The following is a 21,467-nucleotide window of genomic DNA, read 5'->3' as shown; positions in this document are numbered from 1 at the left end:
AGCACTTGGCTCCTTCTGCTGCAGCCCATCAGGCTCTGTTTAAATTATTGGGAGGTCACAGACTTTGTGCCAGGCTGCTCCATTTCACCCCAGCGTGGGTGGAAGTACAGAGGGCCCTGAGCAGACAAGGCAGAAAAAGGGAGGAGGAAGAGACCACTGGAAGAATTTGGGGTCAGGTTAGTTAAGACAGGAGTACTTGCCGTGTTCCTATTCAGCATCAACGTTCCTGTTAGAAACAGTGATTATTGAACAGTTAGACTGAGAAAAAGGAATTTGAGGAAGCATCTTCTGTTGAGACGGTTTCCACATTCACAATGCAGTAACCTGTGTGCTTTAAAAACATTGCACTGCCATCAGCTGTTGTAAACAGATTATATTTAAGGTCCTTTCCAACCCAAACCGTTTCTATGAGTCCGTAGGATCTCCAGCAGCCGGGTTACCCATAGCTCGGAGCAGCTGGGCCGGTGCTCGGCGGGATTTGGGGTTCACACCATTGTGCCGGCAGCCGGCCGGGAGCGGGGCCGGCAGTGCGGGTGGGCACCGATCCCCAAATGCCCCGCTGCGGTTCAGAACCAACGCCGAGGCGTCCGGGCACCTCCGGGTGACGCTGCCCCGACCCCCGGCTCGGAGCCCCCGGCCCGGCCCGCCCGCAGCTCCGCGCGTGGGGGTCGCGTCCCCCCCCAGGGGTCCCGTCCGCGCCCCGGGGGTACCGTTCCGCGGGGCAGAGCCCCCAGCATCCCGGGGCTGCCCGGCCCCCGACATGGGCGGGCGCCTCAGGGTCCGTCCCCCGGCTGCCGCCCCTCCCGTCGGGGCGGGGATGGGACACGTAGTTTTCCGGAAAGCCCCAGCCATAGTTTCGTTTCTCCGAGCCCAGTTTTGGTTTTGGGTCTTGGGCCAGCTGCGGACGGGGCGATGGCAGCGCTGGAGTCGGAGTCGGGCCTGTCGGGGCTGGAGGAGGAGCTCACCTGCTCCATCTGCCTCTGCCTCTTCAGCACCCCCGTGACGGTGCCCTGCGGGCACAACTTCTGCGCCTCCTGCCTGGAGCTCACCTGGGCCGGGCTCTCGGGGGGCTTCAGCTGCCCGCAGTGCCGGGCCACCTTCGCGGGCCGCCCGCAGTTGCAGAAGAACACGGTGCTATGCCGGGTGGTGGAGCAGCTCCAGGGCCACGCCGGGGCCAAGGGCGAGGAAGAGGGGCAGGAGGAGGGGGAGGCAGCAGGGTGCTGGGCGGGGGAGCCCCCCGTGTCCTGCGACAGCTGCCGGGAGGCGCCGGCCGTGCAGACCTGCCTGACCTGCACCGCGTCCTTCTGCGCCGAGCACCTGCGGCCGCACCGCGACAGCCCCGCCTTCCGCGACCACCAGCTCTGCCCGCCCCTGCGCGACCTGCAGCAGCGCAAGTGCCCCCAGCACAACAGGCTCTTCGAGTTCTTCTGCAGCAAGCACGGCGTCTGCATCTGCTCCCTCTGCCTGCTCGGGCACAAGCTGTGCCCTACCAGCCCTTTGGAACAGGCAAAAGCCGCTGCCCAGGTGAGCAGCCGGGACTGGGCGGGGGTGGCTAGTGCCGCCCGGGGCTGGAACACCCTCCCAGGGCACTCCGGAGCGCTCCTTGGCCCCCTCGGTGCCTGGGAAGCCGCTATGGAGTGCGGGGGGGAGGCCGGAGCAAGACATCGACTGTAAATCTCATGTCTGGCCCTGGCAAGCTGTTATCTGCCCTCCATCATGTGCTCAGAGTCATTCATTGCGTTTTCCTCCTCTCTCCAAGATGTTGCTCACGGGCAGGGGTCTGGGAAGGAGCTGTCAGGGAGTTGATTGCCAGCTCCTGGGCTGGGCTGGGCTGGGCTCAGCGGTGAGGCCTCCCACACTCTGTGGCGTCACCCAGAACTCTGGGCTGTTTCTGCTGCTCTGCTTCCTGCCAGGCTTGTCACAGCTTGGGGGGCTGACGTTCCTCTGCAGATGTTCAGAAAGAGAAGAATTATAAAGGTATCCTAGGGAGATCTCTAGTACGTAGATGAAAACCAGAAGGAGGTTCACAGAGTAGAAGGGAAGGAAACCTGACCTTTATATTTTTCAGCTGAAAATCAGTGTGGATGAGTAAAGCATGCTGAAAAAGTTTAGGTGGCCAAATTCTCATCTGTTCAGTGAGTTTGTACATAGCTTAGCTGCAGAACTTATCTCTGATTGAGCTTAGCAGAGTTTTGAACTACAGGAACAGGTAAATCACATCTGAATGAGAAAATTCTCAAAAGGAGAGGGGTGAACAGTAGCGTCAACTTTGTGCCCAAAGTCCAACCTGAGAGCTAATGTAACATTTATTCTTAGCATGAGAACTGCTGTGCTGATGAAAGCACCGGGTCCTTTATCAAGAGAGTGTGAACAGTGGCATCTTGCTCTTGGGAGAGGTGGGGTGGGTGTGGGAGGGTGTGGTGCCACAAGCCACACGTGTGCAGGACGGTACTTTTATACGCTCTAAGGTTCAAGAGAAGGTAGATTTTAAGCTGAGAGTACTAAGTGCTTACAAGGGTGTTTAAAACTGAGAGCAGACATGATAACTGCCTCTCTGAAATACTTTCTGGTCTCTCCTGTTGCAGTCGGTGCTGAAGAAGAAACTCGTGGAGCTGCATAGTCAGAGTGAAAGAACTGCCCGGGCAATGAGCACAGTGAAAACAAACCAGAACCAATCTGCTGTAAGTGGGTAACTGTACAAAGTGCTCTCAGGTTGCCTGGCACCTGCTGACTACTGCGTGGTGTTGGTGATTGTACCCTCGTGACAACAGCTGTAGTACTGAGGCTGCATTGGCAGGAGAAGAGTTATTAGGCAGGAACAGAAAAGAGGAGTTTTGGCAAGGCCAGGCAGCTCTGTGGGAGATGGGAGGAAACCAGGCACTGTGCAAGGTTTTATACCCTCATGTGAAGGTGACACTGAGAATGGGCTCTATTCCTTGTGAGTGAAGGAGTTTTCTTTCCAAACCACATAGAAATACACAGCTCTTCTCTTGCCTGGTTCAAGGAAGAGAACCCCATATGTTCCTCAGAGGGTTTCGTGCAGTAGCACTGAGAGTATTTTGGTCACAAACTGTTCTTTTGAAGCCAGTGCCTATCTGCTCTTTTCTGCTCCAGGAGACAGCTTCAAGAAAGAAGGAATTGGTCAGAAATGAGTTTACAGAAATTAAAGCTGTAATTGAAGAAAGAGAAAATGAGATCATGAAAGCAATTACAGAGGAAGAAAAGAGAGTTTGGAATAAGTTTGATTATATTTACAGTGTTCTGGGAAATAAGAAGAATGAAATTCAGTCTCTCAAAGATCAGATTGAGATGGCACTGACTGAAAGTGATGACGTTCTGTTTTTGAAGGTAATATGTAATTTAAATGTGAATCCAGTTCTTCATTCTAGAATGCAAAATGACAAAAATCTGCTGTGGTCATCCTGCTCTTCAGAGACCTCCAGTCAAATGGTAATGCAGTGGTGTGCAAGAACCTTCTATCAAAAGATGTACTGATAAGTACACAAATATCAGTGAAAGAATCAGTGTCTGGTAACTCCCCCAGTTCAGCCACTGCCTCTGCCACAAGCAGAGGGGTTACTGGGCAAGAGTAACCTCCATGAGGTGTGGCAGCTCTGTGCTGTGACCTGGCTGGTAGAGTGTCCTCATTGGTTCAGGTACCAGTGGGAATTAAGGCGTCTTAGCTGCTACTGGAATTTTGCCATGAGCTGTGTCTGACTGTAGCCTTTGTTCCCTTGAATTTGAGATGAATGCACAAACTCCACCCCATTTAAAGTAACTTGGTGGTATTTTTCTCTGTGTGATACACAAGGTGGTCTTTCATTTGTCATTTCAGAGAGCAGCAGCACTGCAACGAACATCAACAAAAGAGGCTTTCGTTCCTGTAGTTGAAATGGACCAAAATGTGATGCATTCCACTTACCAGTCTGCCATTAACCTTAAAGAAATAGTGAAAATTTCAGTGATTCAGAGTAGGGAGAAAAAAGAAGAAGGTATTGTCTCACTGGGGAAATTGGCATTTTCTACTTTTGCTTTGAGCTGAAATGAGGGATCTTTCCAAGCCAAGCCAAATATAATTTTTGAAAAAAGTGCAACAAATACAGTTGGTTAATATAAATTGTGTCTTCCAATCTCTGCAGTGCTCCATTTCCACGCAAAAACATTACAGTCTGGGCTAAATTAGGAGACAAAATGTGCCAGTGTCTCTTCACTGTTATCTATATTTGGATAAGCTGATGAGTATCATGATACTACACCCTTCTGGCACAGCTTAGCCTTTCTTCCTTTGAGTAATTTATGGTGGTACTATGTAGCAGGGTTGGATGTGGTTAAGATGTGGATTTGAGGAGAGATTTGAAAGGCTTTAGAGGGGCAGGAGTCTGCTTACCCAGCTGTAAAGGTGCTGATTGTGTAAGTAAGTGTTGTGGAACAAAGCTCTACTTACCGGGTTAAGCCAAATTGTCTTTTGGACCGTGGAATGGGTATGCAGTTCCCATCTCTGCCAAATATCACTTCAGTTCTGTTCATATAACTGAAAGTGAGATGGAAAAATGTCCTCACTAATGCATGACTGTTCTTGGCCATACAAACCATAATGTAAATTATCACCATTTCAGTCAAACTTGTGAAAATTAAGGCCCCTCCAGTGGCTCATCCAAACAAAACCCCTGTTGGAAAAAAGCCTTATGGACCACGTAAGTACTACAGAACATCATCCTCTTCTAACTATGGCTTTACTATTAAATAAGTTGAAGCAGTTTCCCAAGAGCTGTTTGCTGTGGTGGTGATGAAGTGATGACCTGCAGTGAGCACCTGGGAACAGGGAAGGGAGGGTGCTTTGGGGTATTTGGGGATGGATGCCTTGTGAGCTGGAAGGTGAACTGCACAGATAGAGGAGTGCATCAGCCTGTAGTGGTGTCAGTGTGGGCTGTAAAACAAAGCAGAGCCTCCCCACCCTCTGGTTCTTGCAGGTTTTAAAATTTGTGCTATGCACCTTTTGGCTTGTTTGATGGATTTGTGTGTCTTGAGTTCTGCTTATGATCTGTTCATGTTCTGGTTTTTTTCTTCCTTCCTCACAGACTACACCCACCAAGAGAAAACCCTTCCCCAGGCTCAAACCACTTCGCAGGTGGAGACAGATACCAGTAAGTGGTGATTAAAGGAGCGTGACTCAAACACTTTGCTGCCTACATCCTGCCTCCAGTCTGGGGTTGGGGTGATGGTCGTTGTGGCAGGTTATACTGGGGCCTTTCAGTGCTGTTTTGTCCAGATACCAGAATTAATGGGCACTGTAGCCTCTTTGGAAGATCTTCCATGTTTTCTTTTTGAAGTAAATGCAAGTGTTAAGAAAAAACTTCGGTTACTTCCACAGAGTTCTTGACATGTGGCCTGAGTGCTGGGTGTGGAGCAGTGAGGGGGGTATGCTGGGGAAGTGGGACTGGAAAGGAGCTGTAGCTCCTGTTGCTGCACTAACAGCTCTGTTGTAAAAAGGAAAGGAATTGGCAGTGTTCCTCAGGGGAACAGGAGCATTCCATGTGCCTGAACACACTGCTCCTGGAGGGGAGATCAACCTCCTTCCAGGCTTATGACGCTGTGAAATAGGAAGCAAATGGAAGGTTGTGCTTGATGTGCAGCTTTCCAGTGTGAGGGTATTTGTACATGGCTTCAGCCTGCTGGACTGTCAGCTCTCTACTGCTGCAGTTTCAGAAGAGCCATGGTGATGGTGTTACAGCTGACATAGTCTTACCAGTGGCTTTTGCCTCGCAGTAGAACTCACAGTTTATTTTTTTCTTTTCCCCCCATCCAGAAGAGAAAAAGAAAGCTGCTAAAGTTGGTGAGTCCAAACTTTCATCATGCCTATTCTAGTTTTCATTGACTGCTCTTAAAATGATAAGATGGTCATGAGTGTTGGTGTATTGAGCAAAAGTTCTCTTGCTCTGAGAAGGCTCTTGCTGGCCACTGTGAGAGCAATCAAACACTGAGAGAAGTTGTCCAGAGAGTGGGATTTTCAAAACTTGACATGACAGTGAACAGCCTGAGCTAATATTGAAGTTAACCCTGCATGGAGCAGGAGGCTAAACCAGATGAGCTCCAGCCTGAGTGTGTCTGTAATGGGGTGAGGTCTCTTCCCAACTGGCCAAACTCTCTTTTCTTCTGTTGACACAGCACCGACCACCACACCAACCACCACAGCTGCTGCTTCTAAAGAGCTCATTAGCAGCTTCCTGAAGAAACCCAGAGAGGAGCTCTTGCAGTGTAAGACACCCAACATTACACTCCTTAAAGATGAACTTTGCTCTTATTGCACTGGTATTATGTGTCCTCTGTAGTTACCTGAGAAAAATACTTCTGGGGGGTTTCGTTAGCTTAATAGGTTGTTACAAATCAAGGAAATTTCTGGAGAAAATGGGGGCAGGAGTTTTCTAAGTGGTTCTTTTGCCAGATGAATCAAATTCATCTTTAGCATTCACGTATCTTTATGAAGATAAATGAAGTTTTTTAAATAATTACTTTGGTTTCCCCCAAAATGACAGCATTAGAGTAGCCTAGAAATACCATGTAATTCTTTTTAAATGAAATACAGGCTTTTATGTGAGCCCGTGATGGCTTGTTAAGGTGTTATACAACATGGCATACCTTTTGCTGCCAGATCAGCAATCACCTTCTTTTGCCAGGGTGTATTTGGGTGATAAAGGGATCCTGTGGGGCTGCAGGAAGGAAGAAAACTTGCCCTCCATTTGCCTGCTGTGTAACATAGAGCTGCAGTTGAACCCAGAAGCTTTTACTGTGGCCCTAAGAACTGGTTGCGCTGAGGAGGGGAGCAGAGCTGGCAGATAAACATGGGAAAAAGTGCTGAGGTGGGACAGGATAAATAAAAGTGCTTTGTTCTTCAGTACCTTCAGGTGATTCATGTCATTGCAGATGCTGCCAACATCACACTGGATTACAACACAGCTCACAACACCGTGGTTCTGTCTGAGAACTACACCAAGATGTCCATCTCAGACACCTCCGCAGGTCACAGGTACCACCCTCAGCGCTTCACCGATTACCGCCAGGTGCTGGGCTTCCAGTGCTTCAAGAGAGGCATCCACTACTGGGAGGTGGAGCTGCAGCACAACAGCTTCTGCGGCGTCGGCATCTGCTACGGCAGCATGGAGCGGCAGGGCCCCGAGAGCCGCCTGGGCAGGAACAGCAAGTCCTGGTGCATCGAGTGGCTCAACTCCAAAATATCATCCTGGCACAATGACACTGAAAAGTGCTTGCCCATCACAAAGGCTACCAAGATTGGGGTGCTACTCCACTGCGACGGGGGCTTTGTGATTTTCATGGCAGTGGGGGAGAAGCATAACTTGATCTATAAATTCAAAGCCCAGTTCACTGAAGCCTTGTACCCAGCCTTCTGGCTGTTTTCCAGTGATGCTGCTGTCTCTCTCTGTCAAATGAAAGCATAAGGTCTTGTATCTCAGTTTAGTTCACTTACAGCACAGATAATCTGTCTCAAAGATTGATTGTTTGATACAAAAATTATCATCTCTTTTAAGCAGTTTTGGAAACCTGCCAATTCTTTGGTCTGAATTGCTAAAGCCCTTAGATAATGATTTAGCAAAATGCTGGTGATAGTAAAAATGACAATGGTTTGCAAAGATCTTGATTGCCCTAAAATCAAAGTCATTATGCGAATCCTTGTTAAATGTCTTCAGTGGCGCCTGTGGCTTCTGCGGTTTGCTGTAAAGGAGCAACAGAATTAATGTGTTCCATGGGTAACAATAACCCCTTTGAGAAAGAAACAGGCTTGTTTCCCCTTGACAAATTCAGGCTTTGGGGGAGGTCTCACAGTTGCCTTTTTGCCCATGCTCATACTGTTGTCCATACAGGTGTTCTCAGTGTATGACTCTTACCAGATGCTACAGAAAGAGCTGGTGAAGTCCCTAAGTTCAGGTCTTATGGCTCTGAGTTATAAAAGCCAGTATCACAAAGCTCATCAGAATGGAACTGCAGAGACTTTTAGAATTGATGGGGAAGAAATGGTGTTAGAATTACTAGGAAACAAATTACATCAGCCCAGACACTGGGAATACACCAGAGAGTTGTCAGGAAGACATCCTGCAGAGCAGTGGTGTGCATCCTGTGATGAAGATTGTGAGATGTAGCATTCTGTCATTGTCTGATCTAGAACATGCTTCACATCTTCACACTGAAGGCTCTTCAGTATTGGGGGTTTTTTTTGTGCTGAAGAGTTCAGGGGGTGCATTCTTGGTCTCAGGATCTCCTGTCATAAAGCTTTTCCTCTTTGTGAGGTGGGATATTCTCTGCTGGTCTATCTTTAGCTTAAAGCAGAGTCTCCTGTCATAAAGCTTTTCCTCTATGAGGTGAAGTATTCTCTGCTGGTGTATCTTTTGTTGTTCAGGTGGTAGAAACTGGATTTCTTGCATGTTTTTGAGACTCCCAATTTGAGGAGTCTCAAGACAGAGCGCAGGTACCTGGAAAATACTGGTTCCTCTGTGCATGAAGCCTGTGGACAGTCAGGGTGAGTCTTTTGACACAGGGAATTAGCACAAAGGAGAATATAGATCCATTCCCCATGGGATGGATTTTTAATTCTCCTGGTGTTCTTAGGGTCGTTGTCTGTCTTCGTAAGTTCTCACCAGGTACAGAGGAATCTGTACTTCTTACTTACAACTTTAAAACAATCTGTAGGCAATCAAGGTATTTGGATCTCATAGTTATTGAGCCTGTATCTTGTTGGTGCCTCTGGACTTACTGTGTAAGCTCTTATTTCTTGTAGGCGATCGGAAGCTCACACGAGAACCTTCCTGGACTTGGATTTGTAAAACTCCCCTTACAGGACTTAGTGAAATAGAACACAAAGCCACTGCTGGCATTTTTGCAGGGAATTGTTAGAAGGCTTAAAAGAACCTCTGTGACTACATGAGCCAAAGTGCTTTGGAGAGAGGCTTTCAGGAATTCAGGCTTGGTGTCTCTATTTTTACTTGGTTTGTAAACCCTTAGTACTTTGTCAAGGATAGCACAAGTCTGATTTCTTCCAATTTTTTGGTCAGAATAGGATGTGGAATTGATGGTGGATCTAAAAGTGCCATGGCTGTCTTTGGAGCAGTTCTACTCTCTCAAGGGTCTCCACTTTCCAAAGCACAGTCAGCACTAAAACTCCCAACCCGAGCAGAACACTTCAGAAGGTGCAGAAGGAGGATGTGTCCTGCTGGGAGCCAACAATGAATGACAAACTGGGTTTTCTGCTGTTCCAGTTTTTCAGCAGTGAAAGATAAGGTCAGTTCTCTCTGAGAAATCCTTTTGCTGCTTGGCTGTGCCACAGGGCTGCAGATCCACTCAGCGGGGTGCTGAAGGAGTACTCTGTCCCCTTGGTTGTGGGCAAAAACGTGCTCCAGCAGTCTGTGCAGTGGAGAAAGTCCCCATCCTCTGTTCCTTGCTTCTTGACTTTAAAGAGGTGTCAGTACTGTCCTCTGAGTCTATGGGCTTCTGTGGCCATAATCTGGAGTGACACCCAAACAAAGTAAAGAGCAGCTTTTATTCTGCCTTGTTGGACAAAGTGGGATTCTTGACATGGGACTCTGATGTAGGACCAACCGTGTGGAACACATGAGGTGCCCTGGACTACCAGGCAGTGAAACAAGCCTTCTGCTGGGCTCCTGATCCTCTGTTTTGCTTTCTTTTGTGCTATGAATGACTAGAAATCATATAATGAAGTTCTGTTAATTTGGAATTCACAGAATCACAGAGTATTGAGTGATTGAGTGAGTTGGAAGGGACTCACAAGGATCACTGAGTCCAGCTCTTAAGCAAATGGCCCGTGTAGGGATTGAAATAGTGACCTTGGCATTGCTAGCACCAATCTCTGGGCTTCTGAAAAATTTTGTTTTGTTTAGCTTCAGGTACCTTGAATATATTGAAACATTAGTGTGATATAACATTAGGAAAAATATTAGTTACAACATGATAAATGATCATTTAAAAACCTTTTCAACACAACTGAAGCAGTTTTACTCAGGCAGTACCTGTCAGAGCTGCACTGATTTTAAACAAGACATAAGACATATATAGAAGCATGTATTTTAATTGTAATTCTCCTTTTAGTATTACAAAGAACGCAATTTAGCCTAGAAAAAGAACTAATTCTCGTGTTAATGCCATGAGGATGTGAATTGACCTACATTTTAATGTACAAGTGAGAGTAAATCAAGAAACAGTTGCTGAATGAACATAAATGAATGTTTAAATTTAATATTTTCTTCAATGAAAGACATCAGTAAAACAGTGTATTTAGAAAAATAAATGCTTATGTAGTTACAAGCCTGTTGATTGTACTGATATATCAGCCCTGTACTTCAGTCTGTATAAGGTGTGTTATTAGTTGTAGCTGTGCCAGCCAGACACAGGCAGGGCCATCACATGGATTTTGTGCCATCTGGTCCATGTGCCTGTAACCACTCCAGGAGCTGGCTGGTGAGTGGTGATGGTTTGAATTCAATAAATACTCACAGTAAACCCTATCTCTGAATGTTTTGTTCTGTGCTCAGGGTCGAAGCAGTGAGGGAGACAGAAGTGAAGACACAACAGAATACAAAGAACAGGTCTTTTAGTGCATCACTCACTGGGTTATAGGAGAGCTGGGGAAGGGGCAAGCAGAGCTGCAGAGGCTGTGCTGTCATCTGGACTGGTCCTTAACTGCCTCCTTCCCCTTGAGTTACACACCCATTATCAGTAATGCTGTATCCTCACTGAGGATGAGATCATCTTTCCCAGTAAACAAAACCATGGTCATCAGCTGCAGGAAGATGGACAATTAAAGACACAGCGGTGGATTGCTTAAAAAAGCCTTAGGTGACATCCAGCATCTGCTAGTCTAAGTTACGCCTGTGTCAGAGACTGAAATATTACATTTTATGACTTGAGCATTTTCATGAAGGACTTTTAAAGCTGTATTCCAAAAGCTGCAGAGGCGACTACCATACCCCAGAATGGGGCCCTGAGGCCTTACACTGCTCGCTGATGAAGATAAGATCAAGTAACAACTCAGGGCTGTGGACATTCACTGAGCACAGGCTTAACACCTCCAAGATGAGGACACAGCCCCAGGGCTATCAGCTGCCAGGCTCGAACAGACCTCGCACCAAGGGGTGGAGGGAGGAGAGGCTTTGGGTATCTTGGAAAAGCCTCTGGTCAGAGGTGCAGTGACTGCCCATCCTCCAACTGTGCAGAGCCCAGCTGCGGGGTCCTCACCGGGGGGAGGGGGGGGGAGTGGAAGCTTATCCACAGCAGGAGGGGGGTGACATGGCCCAGCACAGGGGCCCCCCCCGAAGGGGTCCCCAGACCCTGCACCAGAGATGATGCAACAGACCCTCAGTGTTGCAAGGGACAGTGTCAAGCCGGCCCCTGCAAGAGAGGCACGTGGGTGTTCCCACCTGGCACAAAGTGTCTATTAATCCACGGGATTCTGCACCCTCCGGCTGTGGCAGCGTGTGGCGGCGTGGCCACAGCGCCCACGGGGGACCCTCACCACCGGCAGAGCAGATGGAGGGGAGCAACGAGATGTCATTGGGACCCTTGGATGGGTGATTTGCTTCCACCTAATCCCTGTCACCTCTCCCTGTTCCCCCACCCACACTTACTCCTTCCTTCCTTCCTTCCTTCCTTCCTTCCTTCCTTCCTTCCTTCCTTCCTTCCTTCCTTCCGAATTCCTTCCTTCCGAATTCCTTCCTTCCGAATTCCTTCCTTCCGAATTCCTTCCGAATGCCTTCCTTCCGAATTCCTTCCTTCCGAATTCCTTCCTTCCTTCCTTCCTTCCTTCCTTCCTTCCTTCCTTCCTTCCTTCCTTCCTTCCTTCCTTCCTTATTCCTTCCTTCCTTCCTTCCCCTCTCTGCTATTAAATAAAATACATCAATTTTTTGGCATCAACATTTAATCTTGTTTGGTTTTAATCTCGTTTCTGGGAATATTTTGAACCTTCTCAGTCCTTTCCAGTTTATGCACAGAGACTTGGCTTTCTTTGCTTTTCTGGGTTTAAACCGGATCGTACCAACCTGGAAGCAGCAATGGGTGATGGTTTCTGACACTACCCAGAAAATCGAACTGAGGGGGGTGTGGTTTGCGAGCTGCTGCCTCCCCATGTAGCCAGTGGAAAACAACTCAGCAGGGAGCTGCTCTGGTGGCTCAATCGATTTAAAAATTGGCCCAAACAAAGGCATCCACGAAACAAGTTAAACATTTCCACCTAAAGTTCTCCAAGTGAGTTGGGCTGAGCAAGGTTTTGGGGAAGAAACTCTTCGAAGAGTTCACAGACTCACACAGTGTTGCTTGAGCAGTGTGACAAGTACTATAAAAACGAACAGGAGGAAAAATCCTCATTTTCACTACTTGTCCCATGAAGTCCCTGGGATTAGGTCAATTAGATCTGTCAGAGCTTGACCTCACTTTCCAAAGACAGACGAAGAGGTATTTTAAGCCTGTGTAAACTTGACTGTGACTGCAGCCAGGGTCCTGAGCAGGTACTGAGGCCCCAGGGCAGTCAGCATGATCATACTCATACAAGGTCTGTTTTCTTCCTTGCTAATGACATTTCCTCTTAATTTAGCTTTGTGATCGCTTTTTCACAGCACAAAGGACAACTGACTTAGACTCCAAATCATACTCTCTCTGAATATATGTAAAAATGTTTATCAGGACATTCCCTATTTTAATAAAATTGTATTTGGTTAGTGTTTCACAGACTGTATTTCTATACCCAGTCTTCTGACTCCCTCCCATTTCTTACCCCCTTCCTAATGCCCTCCCAATTAAGTGGCTGCCACTTCTCAAATAACCAATACGTCAGTTAAAAACATGTCACAGTGTGGTCATTGTAGGACTCCTATTCAAAGCTCATGTCATTTAGACTTTCATTGGCAGCTATTTTGTCCCATAAAAAAGTTCAAGACAGCAATTTGTGAATCTTGCTCAGCCAAGTAGAACTGTGGAAAAAAGGAGTCATTTCAAAAGTCAATTAATTGTGGCCTGTCAGAGTTCTTCTCATTCAGTTTTCTCCAGGCCCTGTCATGGCCTCACATCTATCAGCCCTGTGTTGCCCAGGCTGCAATCAGATGCCATTACATGGGAAATAATGGGTTTATTCACACCATTTATTGGGCTCTGTGTGGTAGACACATTTGTATATCATTTAATAGTGTAGCAGTTCCTTTTACATAAAATACAGGCAATTATGTGAGTCTGGCTAAAGCACTAAGGGGGGTGGGAGGAGCCAGCATTCAAATAATAAATGCTAATTAAAAAGAGGCAGATAATTTAGGTGAAAATACCATAATGAGCAATTCTTGATCCTAAATTAGTTCAACAGAACTTTAAGGAGGTGACTTAGTTGCATTTTGTCTGTGCTTATATTAAACTCCTTAATGTTTTTCAATGTCAGAAAAAAGCATGTACTTTTTACAGCATCTACGTTCCATTTTAAAAATCAAGCAGTTCTTGGTGAAGGAAGAAAGGGCTTTTTTTTTGCTTTAGAGGTAGTTTTTTCCCCCCAGGTTAGAGAGAATTTTCACATTTGCCTGTAAAGGAAGACAAATCAAGCAGAGATTGGGGAAGAGAGAAAAATATCTAGAGAGAAAAATATCTAGAAAATATCTAGAAGCACATAACATATACACAGACCAAAAGATGTTAGAGAGAATTTTGTAGTACTGAGCACAGGCTGCTTTCTAACCTTCCCCAAAAGACTGTCTTTCCAAAATCCAGAGTTATTTTGTGAGGCAAAGAAGATGTGAAGAAAGAGAAATTAATGTGATTAAAAGCCAGAGTTCACAGGGCTCACAGAGCCATTATCTTCAGGAAATCCTCCAGGTCCCAGTTTGGGTGGAATTGTTAACTTTAGTCCTTGGTTTTAACTCTACTCCAGACTCAGTATCCAAAGACTGGGCAGAAATTTTTCAACTCTCAACAACAGTGTCTCTCAGGTCAGTTGAGCTCAAACTCACAAGGGTTGGCTCCCCTTTCTCTGGCAGCCTGGTAAACCAACATAAAATCCTTAAACCGAGGGGCACAGCCCAGCCAGGCTTCCCCAAAGTGTTCATTCCCTGTGAAGAGGAAATCTCCCCCTCCCTTCTTCACCTTGCACTGCAGAAGGGTTCGGATGGGGCCTCGCCTCTCCCCACTTCCTTCCTCCTGCTGGAAAATCCGGTTTTTCTGCCTGTAGACTTTCTGGATGCTGACATCGACCTGGGACATGTGGTTCTCTGAGTCGTGGGAGACATTCCGGATGGATCCTTTCACCACTGGATGTGAAGAAGACAGGAGGTGGTTATGGAGCAGCAGGAGAACAGCTCAGGTAGCTCACCAAATGACATAACTGGAGAGCAGCTTTGTTGTGCAGTTTTTACACCAACCACCTGCCCATGGACACATTTCTGAGCTTACGGTGCACCCTTTGCACAGGGGATCCGCACACAAGCTGTGCTATGTCCTTGCAATTGTGCTTTATGACTACCCAAACCAGCTACACCAGAGGAAAAACCATCAACCTTTCTTGATGATGCATAGTGGAGGATAAAAAAGCACATGGCAAAGGGTCAGCTCAGGGATTTTTTTCAGTTTGTGTTCCAAGACAATGACTGTCACAGTCAGCTCCTTCCTGACTCCAGGCTACTCTGGAGCTTTTCCTTTCACAGCACTAAGAGAGGTTGATCCAAGAAGAATCAGAATATGATTTGGTCAGAAAAAATGACAGCTTGTTAAATGTTTTTCATTTAAAGGTTTAGTGGGTTTTTTCCCTCTCAAAAGACAATGTCATCCAACCACCAAAAGACACTTTGGAAGATGATGAACAACACTCAGAACTTTTAAAGTGACTTTATTTGAAGCCTTGTTTAAAAATCACTTTGCATATATGTACCTTCTTCTTCCAGAAGGATCCTAGCTGGAAGGAAAGCATAAGAAGCCATAGTCTCTGTTTGAAAGCATTCTTTTCATCCATCATACGGAGAATGAAGCATCCCATCTGACAGGTGTTTGCTGTCCTGAAGCCACCTTTCTCATTGTCACTGCCCCCATTTTTCACAGCAATCAATTATTCTTCTACTAATTAAATTAATTTCAATACCACATCCACAGAAGGCTCAGAAACATTCACCATTTGAGAAAGAGCTCTTCAGCTCTTTCAGAGGTTACATCACCACCCTCCTGCCACAAAATTCCTTCACTCTTGTAAAGAAAACTCAACAATCCAAAATGCAGAAAAACATTATCTCTGAAGTTTCCAAGAACTTCCTCATTTATTTAGATCTCCAAGGTAATACAGAATTTTGTGTAACAGATGTCTCTACTCTCTGTCTCCCTCTTTGTAAGCTTTTTTAATCAGATGCAGTCAAGTCTATTGACAAGCTATAATGCACTTGTTCCTGGTGCTCCAAGTTGCTCCTGCACTGCTCAGGGTGCAGTGACTGCAGACCCCCATGCTAAGGATAACCATAAAGCCCCCATTCACTCCCAGTGTCATTTACACTTTCATTAGCAGCTATTTTCTCTAATCAAAAAAGCTGATGATAGCTATTTGTGAGCGCAGGGCAAGGAAGTCAGGCCATAAATAGAGTCAGTTCAAAGGGCTGTTTCTTCTGGTCTGTTGCTGCTGTGAGTGTGAGTGCTCCCTTTGTGTGCCTGGGCCCCCACATCTGTCAGTCTCCAGTGGCTCCAGCAGGGAGAGCGCCTGCTTGGGAACCGGCACCTTCCTCCAGGACAAACAAACATCCAGGGCTGGATGGCACCAATTAATTTAGAAGAAGAATAAAAATTACCAGCTGTGGAACGCTCTTAAGGGAAGCACACTCTGCACCGGTTTTGTATTTGCACCGTGATGCTAGTATCTGATTTTATCAGCCTTAAAGTATGGTGAGCCCTGGCAGGAAGACAGTGATGTGGTGGAGCTTTTGAATATTGAATATGGAGTTTGTAGTTCTATTTCTTTATTTAGGTACATTTACAGCAATAGAATTGTGGCTATGTGGAGAGGCAGCTCTACAGCTTTAGCTATTTGAGCTAATCAAAGAGGTACTAATATGCATGTGGAAAAATATGGGAATAAAATTAACAAATCACAATTGAAAGAAATCTATTGCATTATTAAGAAAAATGGAAAAAGCTTTTCATGTATTATCAGATAACTATTTATTATTTTTTTTGTTATGGACTATTAACTGTGCTGTTTTCTCATAAGGCACGAAACCTAACCAGGATGTCTCTGAAGGAAGTTTAAATCACATGAAATCTTTAGCTAAGTTGCAAACAACTCACTGCCTCTGCAGAAAAAGAACTGGGGAGTGTGCAAACTGTGAGAGGAAAGAGAAGGCATATTCACAACTGGGATAAAAAGAAATACAGACAAAGGGAATAAAAATGACCACACTAAGCACGTTCAACCTGAGTGTACGTCTACACACATGTGGCTCGGCTACATAAGCAAGCCAGCAGCACACCTGTGAGGATTACTCACAGTTCAGTTTTAGTTCATAACCTTTCTGCCTGCAGGAAGTGAGGACGTTGGCAGCAAAGCTTCTCCCTTCTAGGTCTCACTTTGCCCCCCATTCAGATTATTTTCCACAGTTTCTTTCCCAGAGAGCACACTCATACCATTATTTTTTAAAAAGCAGCAAATAAATCCAAATAATCAATATAAATTAAAGGCAGAATGACTGCCCTTTAGTCAGCTTACCAAAATCACTGCTACAAATGGCCATAAGGAGTTCCACATTGTCACAAGGACGGCACATAGCTAGAAAAAACAGAGCAGTTACTTCTAACACTATAGTACATCCCATTGCAAAAGGACTAGTGAATTCAGAGAGGAAATGGGGCAGAACTACCAGCTTAAACAGCATTGTGATCAGATGCAAACCAAAATTCTTGTTTATGCAAATATAACCACAGCAAAGAAATAAGCACAGAGGATGTTCTCAGTGAGAGCGCTGCTGAGCAGAAGGGCCCTTTTGCAACGCCAAACCCCTCATCCCAAAACAGCCTCTGTCACCAGGGATGCACCAGCTCAAGGGACATCAGCTGCCACCTTAGATCTGCCCCAAAAGTGGAGCCCCCGCTCTCACCTTCAACCAGGGCCATCTTTTTGACGTTGGGGCCAGCAGCGCCCTGGTTGCTCAGCAGCTCGTACTGGAAGCTGGCCGTGCGGCGGCCGATGTCCCTCTGCGGGCTGGCCTGCAGGAACAGGGCCACTCGTTGTGGCGTGTGGGCACTGAAGCAGGACACGTGGTGGTGCTGAGCCCCTTCTGCCTCGCTTACCAGCAGGTGCAGCTGCCCAGCACGCTCCACGTAGATGCTGGCACCCTGGAAGTTGCTGGCAGGTTTGATGCAGACCGTGGTGTGCTGGACACTGGCCAGGATAGGCTCCAGGACCACTCGCAGGGCTCGTGCTGGGTACATCCACTCCAGGGAGCCCTCGGTGCAGCGCAGGTGGACCTGCTCCACAGCACGGGAGCGGGGCTCCCAGCTCAAACCACTGCCAAGACAACACCATGGATCCATCAATAATGGTGCCCACCAAGAGAAGAGAAGCCACTGCAGCACTCACCACCTGGACATACAGATCTTACTCCCAACTCTTATATATAAAAAAAAAAAAAAAAGAAAAAAGAGATAATGACTCTTAAATTGGCTTCCTCCAGCTGGACTGTGTTCCTTCTCTCCCTCCCCTCGGATATGAGCTGCAGCACCATGCAGGACGGATTGCTTGCACCTGGGTGCACAGGAAGACACCTCAGCCCCTTTCACCAAATCGGCCTGCAGCACCCAGAGAAATGTCAGAGGGCAACTTCTTGTTGCTAAAGAGCTCAAAACTTTTCGTTGTTGTGGGACTGGCCACTTCTCAGCTGTCCAGAAAATCCCACCAGCAAGTGGGTGGACGGGGGTGAGAGCCACTGACTCAGAAGGAGCTGCACAGCGATGTTACACCTGAAAATTTTGGTTTAAAGAACTACTTTCTAAAATTATTTTTAGTATTTCCAATATAAACTCATCAAGAAAATGTTTTTGATAAAAAGGGTGGTGCTAGCTCTGCTCCCAACCTCTCACTCAAGCCTGTGCAACTCCACTGCTTTCAGAACAGTTACTTTTGCTGAGGTCACTTAAGAAAATCCAATCCGTGCTAGCATAATTAGTTAAAAGAAAAGTAAAAAGGCAACAAAATATAGGACGTAATATTTGAGAATATTGAGAACATTTGTGGCCTATTTCCCTGCCAGTGACTGAAGTAACCCCACCAGCACGGCGGCACCGCACCCAGCGCTGCGGGACCCGGCCGCTCCCTCCCCGTGAGCCCCGGTTCCCGGTGCCCGCGTACCCCCAGCCCCGGCCGTGCGCACCCACCTGCCCCTCCAGCTGCAGTGGTCGGCGCTGCCCGGGCGGGACCCCGCCGCCAGCAGCAGTAACAGCAGCAGGGCCAGGAGCCCGGGCGAGCCCCGCACCGTGGCCATGGGCCGGTGGCTCGGCCGCGCGCGGGCAGGGCTTTAAGGGCGGCGGGAGGAAAAGGGGGTGGGCTGGGCTGGGGGGGGCGGCAGCGCCGCGGGGAGAACCCCCAGCACTGGGGCAGCGGGGACACCTCGCCATCGCCCTTCCATCTTCGCACCGCTGTCCCCATCGCCCGGGCCAGGCAGCCCCCTTTTGTCTCTGAAATATTTAAAAGTGATTAATAACAGTTTCTCATCGCGGTGTAGGAACAAACAAAAATCGTGTCAACATAATCAAAGCGAACTTTGAATGAATGATGGAAATTCAATAGTTTTAACTTCTGCTTTCATGATTATCTTAAAGGGGTCCGTGCACAAGAAAGCTCTAGGGCCCACGATTATCATGCTAAAAGCCGGACTGTGCCTGCCAATAATTAGATTTCTATATGCATTGGCCTTTCCATATTTTCAATGAACGACATAGGGAGCTGCTCTTTTGCAGGTCTGGGAGAGCGAGGCTCTTTTCTGCAGCTCTTAAGCGTGGAATCGGGATTTCGCGGCCGGGCGGGGACAATGGCCCTCGGCACGGCTGGGTGGCACATCCCAGGATCCGCAGGGCATTGTTCCCTACTCAGCGCCGCAGCGCCCGCGGTCACCAGGACCCTCCGGCCATCTGTTACCTTGCGGTTATCAGCGTGTTCTCACATTGCCCACAGATGTACAGGGAAAGAGGCAGAGTCTGCCTGCAGCCCTTCTGCAAGGAGGGATTTTCCTGAAGAGGAAAATAGATTCGTTAGAGGAGATATCCTGAAACCAGAGCTTTAGTCCTCCAATGTCTGACACCGGACTCCTTGAATCCGATTTCGACCCACTTTACTGTTCATTCACAAAAACTTTGTATTCTTACTGTTATTATCAAAAAAATAAATAGAATTTCAGCCTTGGCTTTTACTTTGCTAATGTCCCGTGTTCTTCCCCACAGATACCTCCGCTGTGACTCCTCGTACAACTTTAGGCTAAAGTCTGGCTCAAGTTGGTGCTGTGCAGGGCTCACTCCAGCAATTCTAAAAACATTTAAAGATGCATTAAACCTTGATGGTTATCAACAGTAGTGCCAGTGATCCTGAAAGCTCTGAAACTATTGTCTTCCGCATCTAAGAAAACACCTGCTGAATATCTATGCTCTGACCCCATCCCGAATGGAAAACAACACACAAATAGTCTTTAAAAGGTTTGATTGTGGCATAATACAGGAGCTGAGAGGCCAGAGCCCTTCTCTCTTTTGTGCAAATGAGACCGGGGAACAGAGGAGAGGAGAGGACTTGGGGAGAGAACTGACACTATGATAAAGTGGCCCCACAGGAGGATTTATTCACTTCCAAAAGCCCAAACGAACCCATCTGCTGCCATCAGGAAAAAGCATTGAGCCACTTGATCCCTGAACGTCTCCCAGCAGCAGCTTGCTGGGGAAAGCTCCGTGAGAGTTTTGCTGACTTGCTCTCAGCAGCACTTCCCGCCCCATCTCCACTTTCTACTGGCACCAAAACATCTCCTGTTCAAACTCTTACTTGAAACTGCTCATCACAGGTGTTATGATCCGGTTTAAACCCAGAAAAGCAAAGAAAGCCAAGTCTCTGTGCATAAACCGGAAAGAACTTAGAAGGTTCAAAATATCCCCAGAAACGAGATTAAAACCAGACGAGGTTAGATGTTGTTGCCAAAAAATGGATGTGTTTTATTTAATAGTAGAGAGGCAAAGAGAAGGGAAAAGAGAGAAAGAAATGGAAAAAAGAAGTGTGCATGGGGACAGGGAGAGGTGACAGGGATTAGGTGGAAGCAAATCACCCATCCAAGGGTCCCAATGACATCTCGTTGCTCCCCTCCATCTGCTCTGCCGGTGGTGAGGGTCCCCCGTGGGCGCTGTGGCCACGCCGCCACACGCTGCCACAGCCGGAGGGTGCAGAATCCCGTGGATTAATAGACACTTTGTGCCAGGTGGGAACACCCACGTGCCTCTCTTGCAGGGGCCGGCTTGACACTGTCCCTTGCAACACTGAGGGTCTGTTGCATCATCTCTGGTGCAGGGTCTGGGGACCCCTTCGGGGGGGCCCCTGTGCTGGGCCATGTCACCCCCTCCTGCTGTGGATAAGCTTCCACTCCCCCCCCCTCCCCCCGGTGAGGACCCCGCAGCTGGGCTCTGCACAGTGGAGGATGGGCAGTCACTGCACCTCTGACCAGAGGCTTTTCCAAGATACCCAAAGCCTCTCCTCCCTCCACCCCTTGGTGCGAGGGTCTGTTCGAGCCTGGCAGCTGATAGCCCTGGGGCTGTGGTCCTCATCTTGGAGGTGTTAAGCCTGTGCTCAGTGAATGTCCACAGCCCTGAGTTGTTACTTGATCTTATCTTCATCAGCGAGCAGTGTAAGGCCTCAGTCAGGGTCCCATTCAGGGTTCGGTAGTCTTCTCTGCAGCTTTTGGAATACAGCTTTAAAAGTCCTTTAAGAAAATGCTTAAATCATAAAATATAATATTTCGGTCTCAGGCAACAGGTAAGGCATTTGCAGGGCTCCTTCCCCTCTTCGAGTCAAACACGTGCAGCATCAAAAACTGTTTTAAGATCCCAGATCAGTGGCAACAGAGGTGAGAGGGAACAATACGGACATTTCACATTACTGTTTAAGCCTGGGAGTTCAAACCATTTTAACCACACCTATTGAAAAGCCACACAAACTCAGCTCCTCCCCGGGGTGGAGAAGGATGAACCAGGAGCAGGTAAGCAGCTGCTAAGAGATCTTTGCAGGTTATCAGTGTTTTACCTCCAAATGACATTATCAAGCTGTCCAGAATTTTTCCCATGTATTGAGGTTTGAGATGCCAAGATTTTGCAGCAGGAATCTCGGGCAGAAGCATGGCCACAGAGTTCAACAAAATACAACTTTGTTCTCAAAATACCTAAGCTCATCTGGTTGCAGCCCCCCCAGAGTGAGGCAGTCATCC

At 47.4% G+C, this 21,467-nt stretch overlaps 2 protein-coding genes across 2 annotated transcripts; one reads left to right on the top strand and one right to left on the bottom strand.

The window, feature by feature from the left end:
• The first annotated feature begins 828 nt into the window (after positions 1-828).
• Positions 829-10,529, top strand: TRIM25 (tripartite motif containing 25). Its single transcript, XM_010407426.4, has 9 exons — positions 829-1,524; positions 2,586-2,681; positions 3,115-3,348; positions 3,836-3,992; positions 4,617-4,694; positions 5,079-5,144; positions 5,807-5,833; positions 6,166-6,255; positions 6,922-10,529. The coding sequence occupies exons 1-9, from the start codon at positions 913-915 to the stop codon at positions 7,452-7,454; spliced, it is 1,893 nt and encodes a 630-aa protein (XP_010405728.4). The 5' UTR covers positions 829-912; the 3' UTR covers positions 7,455-10,529.
• A 1,465-nt stretch (positions 10,530-11,994) lies between these two features.
• Positions 11,995-18,272, bottom strand: LOC104694264 (meteorin-like protein). The gene is made up of 3 exons (XM_010407427.4): positions 17,118-18,272; positions 16,730-16,789; positions 11,995-14,300 (listed from the first exon to the last, which is right to left on the bottom strand). Exons 1-3 carry the CDS (start codon positions 17,551-17,553, stop codon positions 13,984-13,986), a joined length of 813 nt encoding a protein of 270 aa, XP_010405729.1. The 5' UTR covers positions 17,554-18,272; the 3' UTR covers positions 11,995-13,983.
• Between the last annotated feature and the right edge of the window lie 3,195 nt (positions 18,273-21,467).

The sequence above is a fragment of the Corvus cornix genome, chromosome 18 (assembly GCF_000738735.6).
Source record: "Corvus cornix cornix isolate S_Up_H32 chromosome 18, ASM73873v5, whole genome shotgun sequence".
NCBI lineage: Eukaryota > Metazoa > Chordata > Aves > Passeriformes > Corvidae > Corvus > Corvus cornix.
Note: the sequence above shows the minus strand (reverse complement) of the source record. Positions and strands in the feature narration are given on the sequence as shown.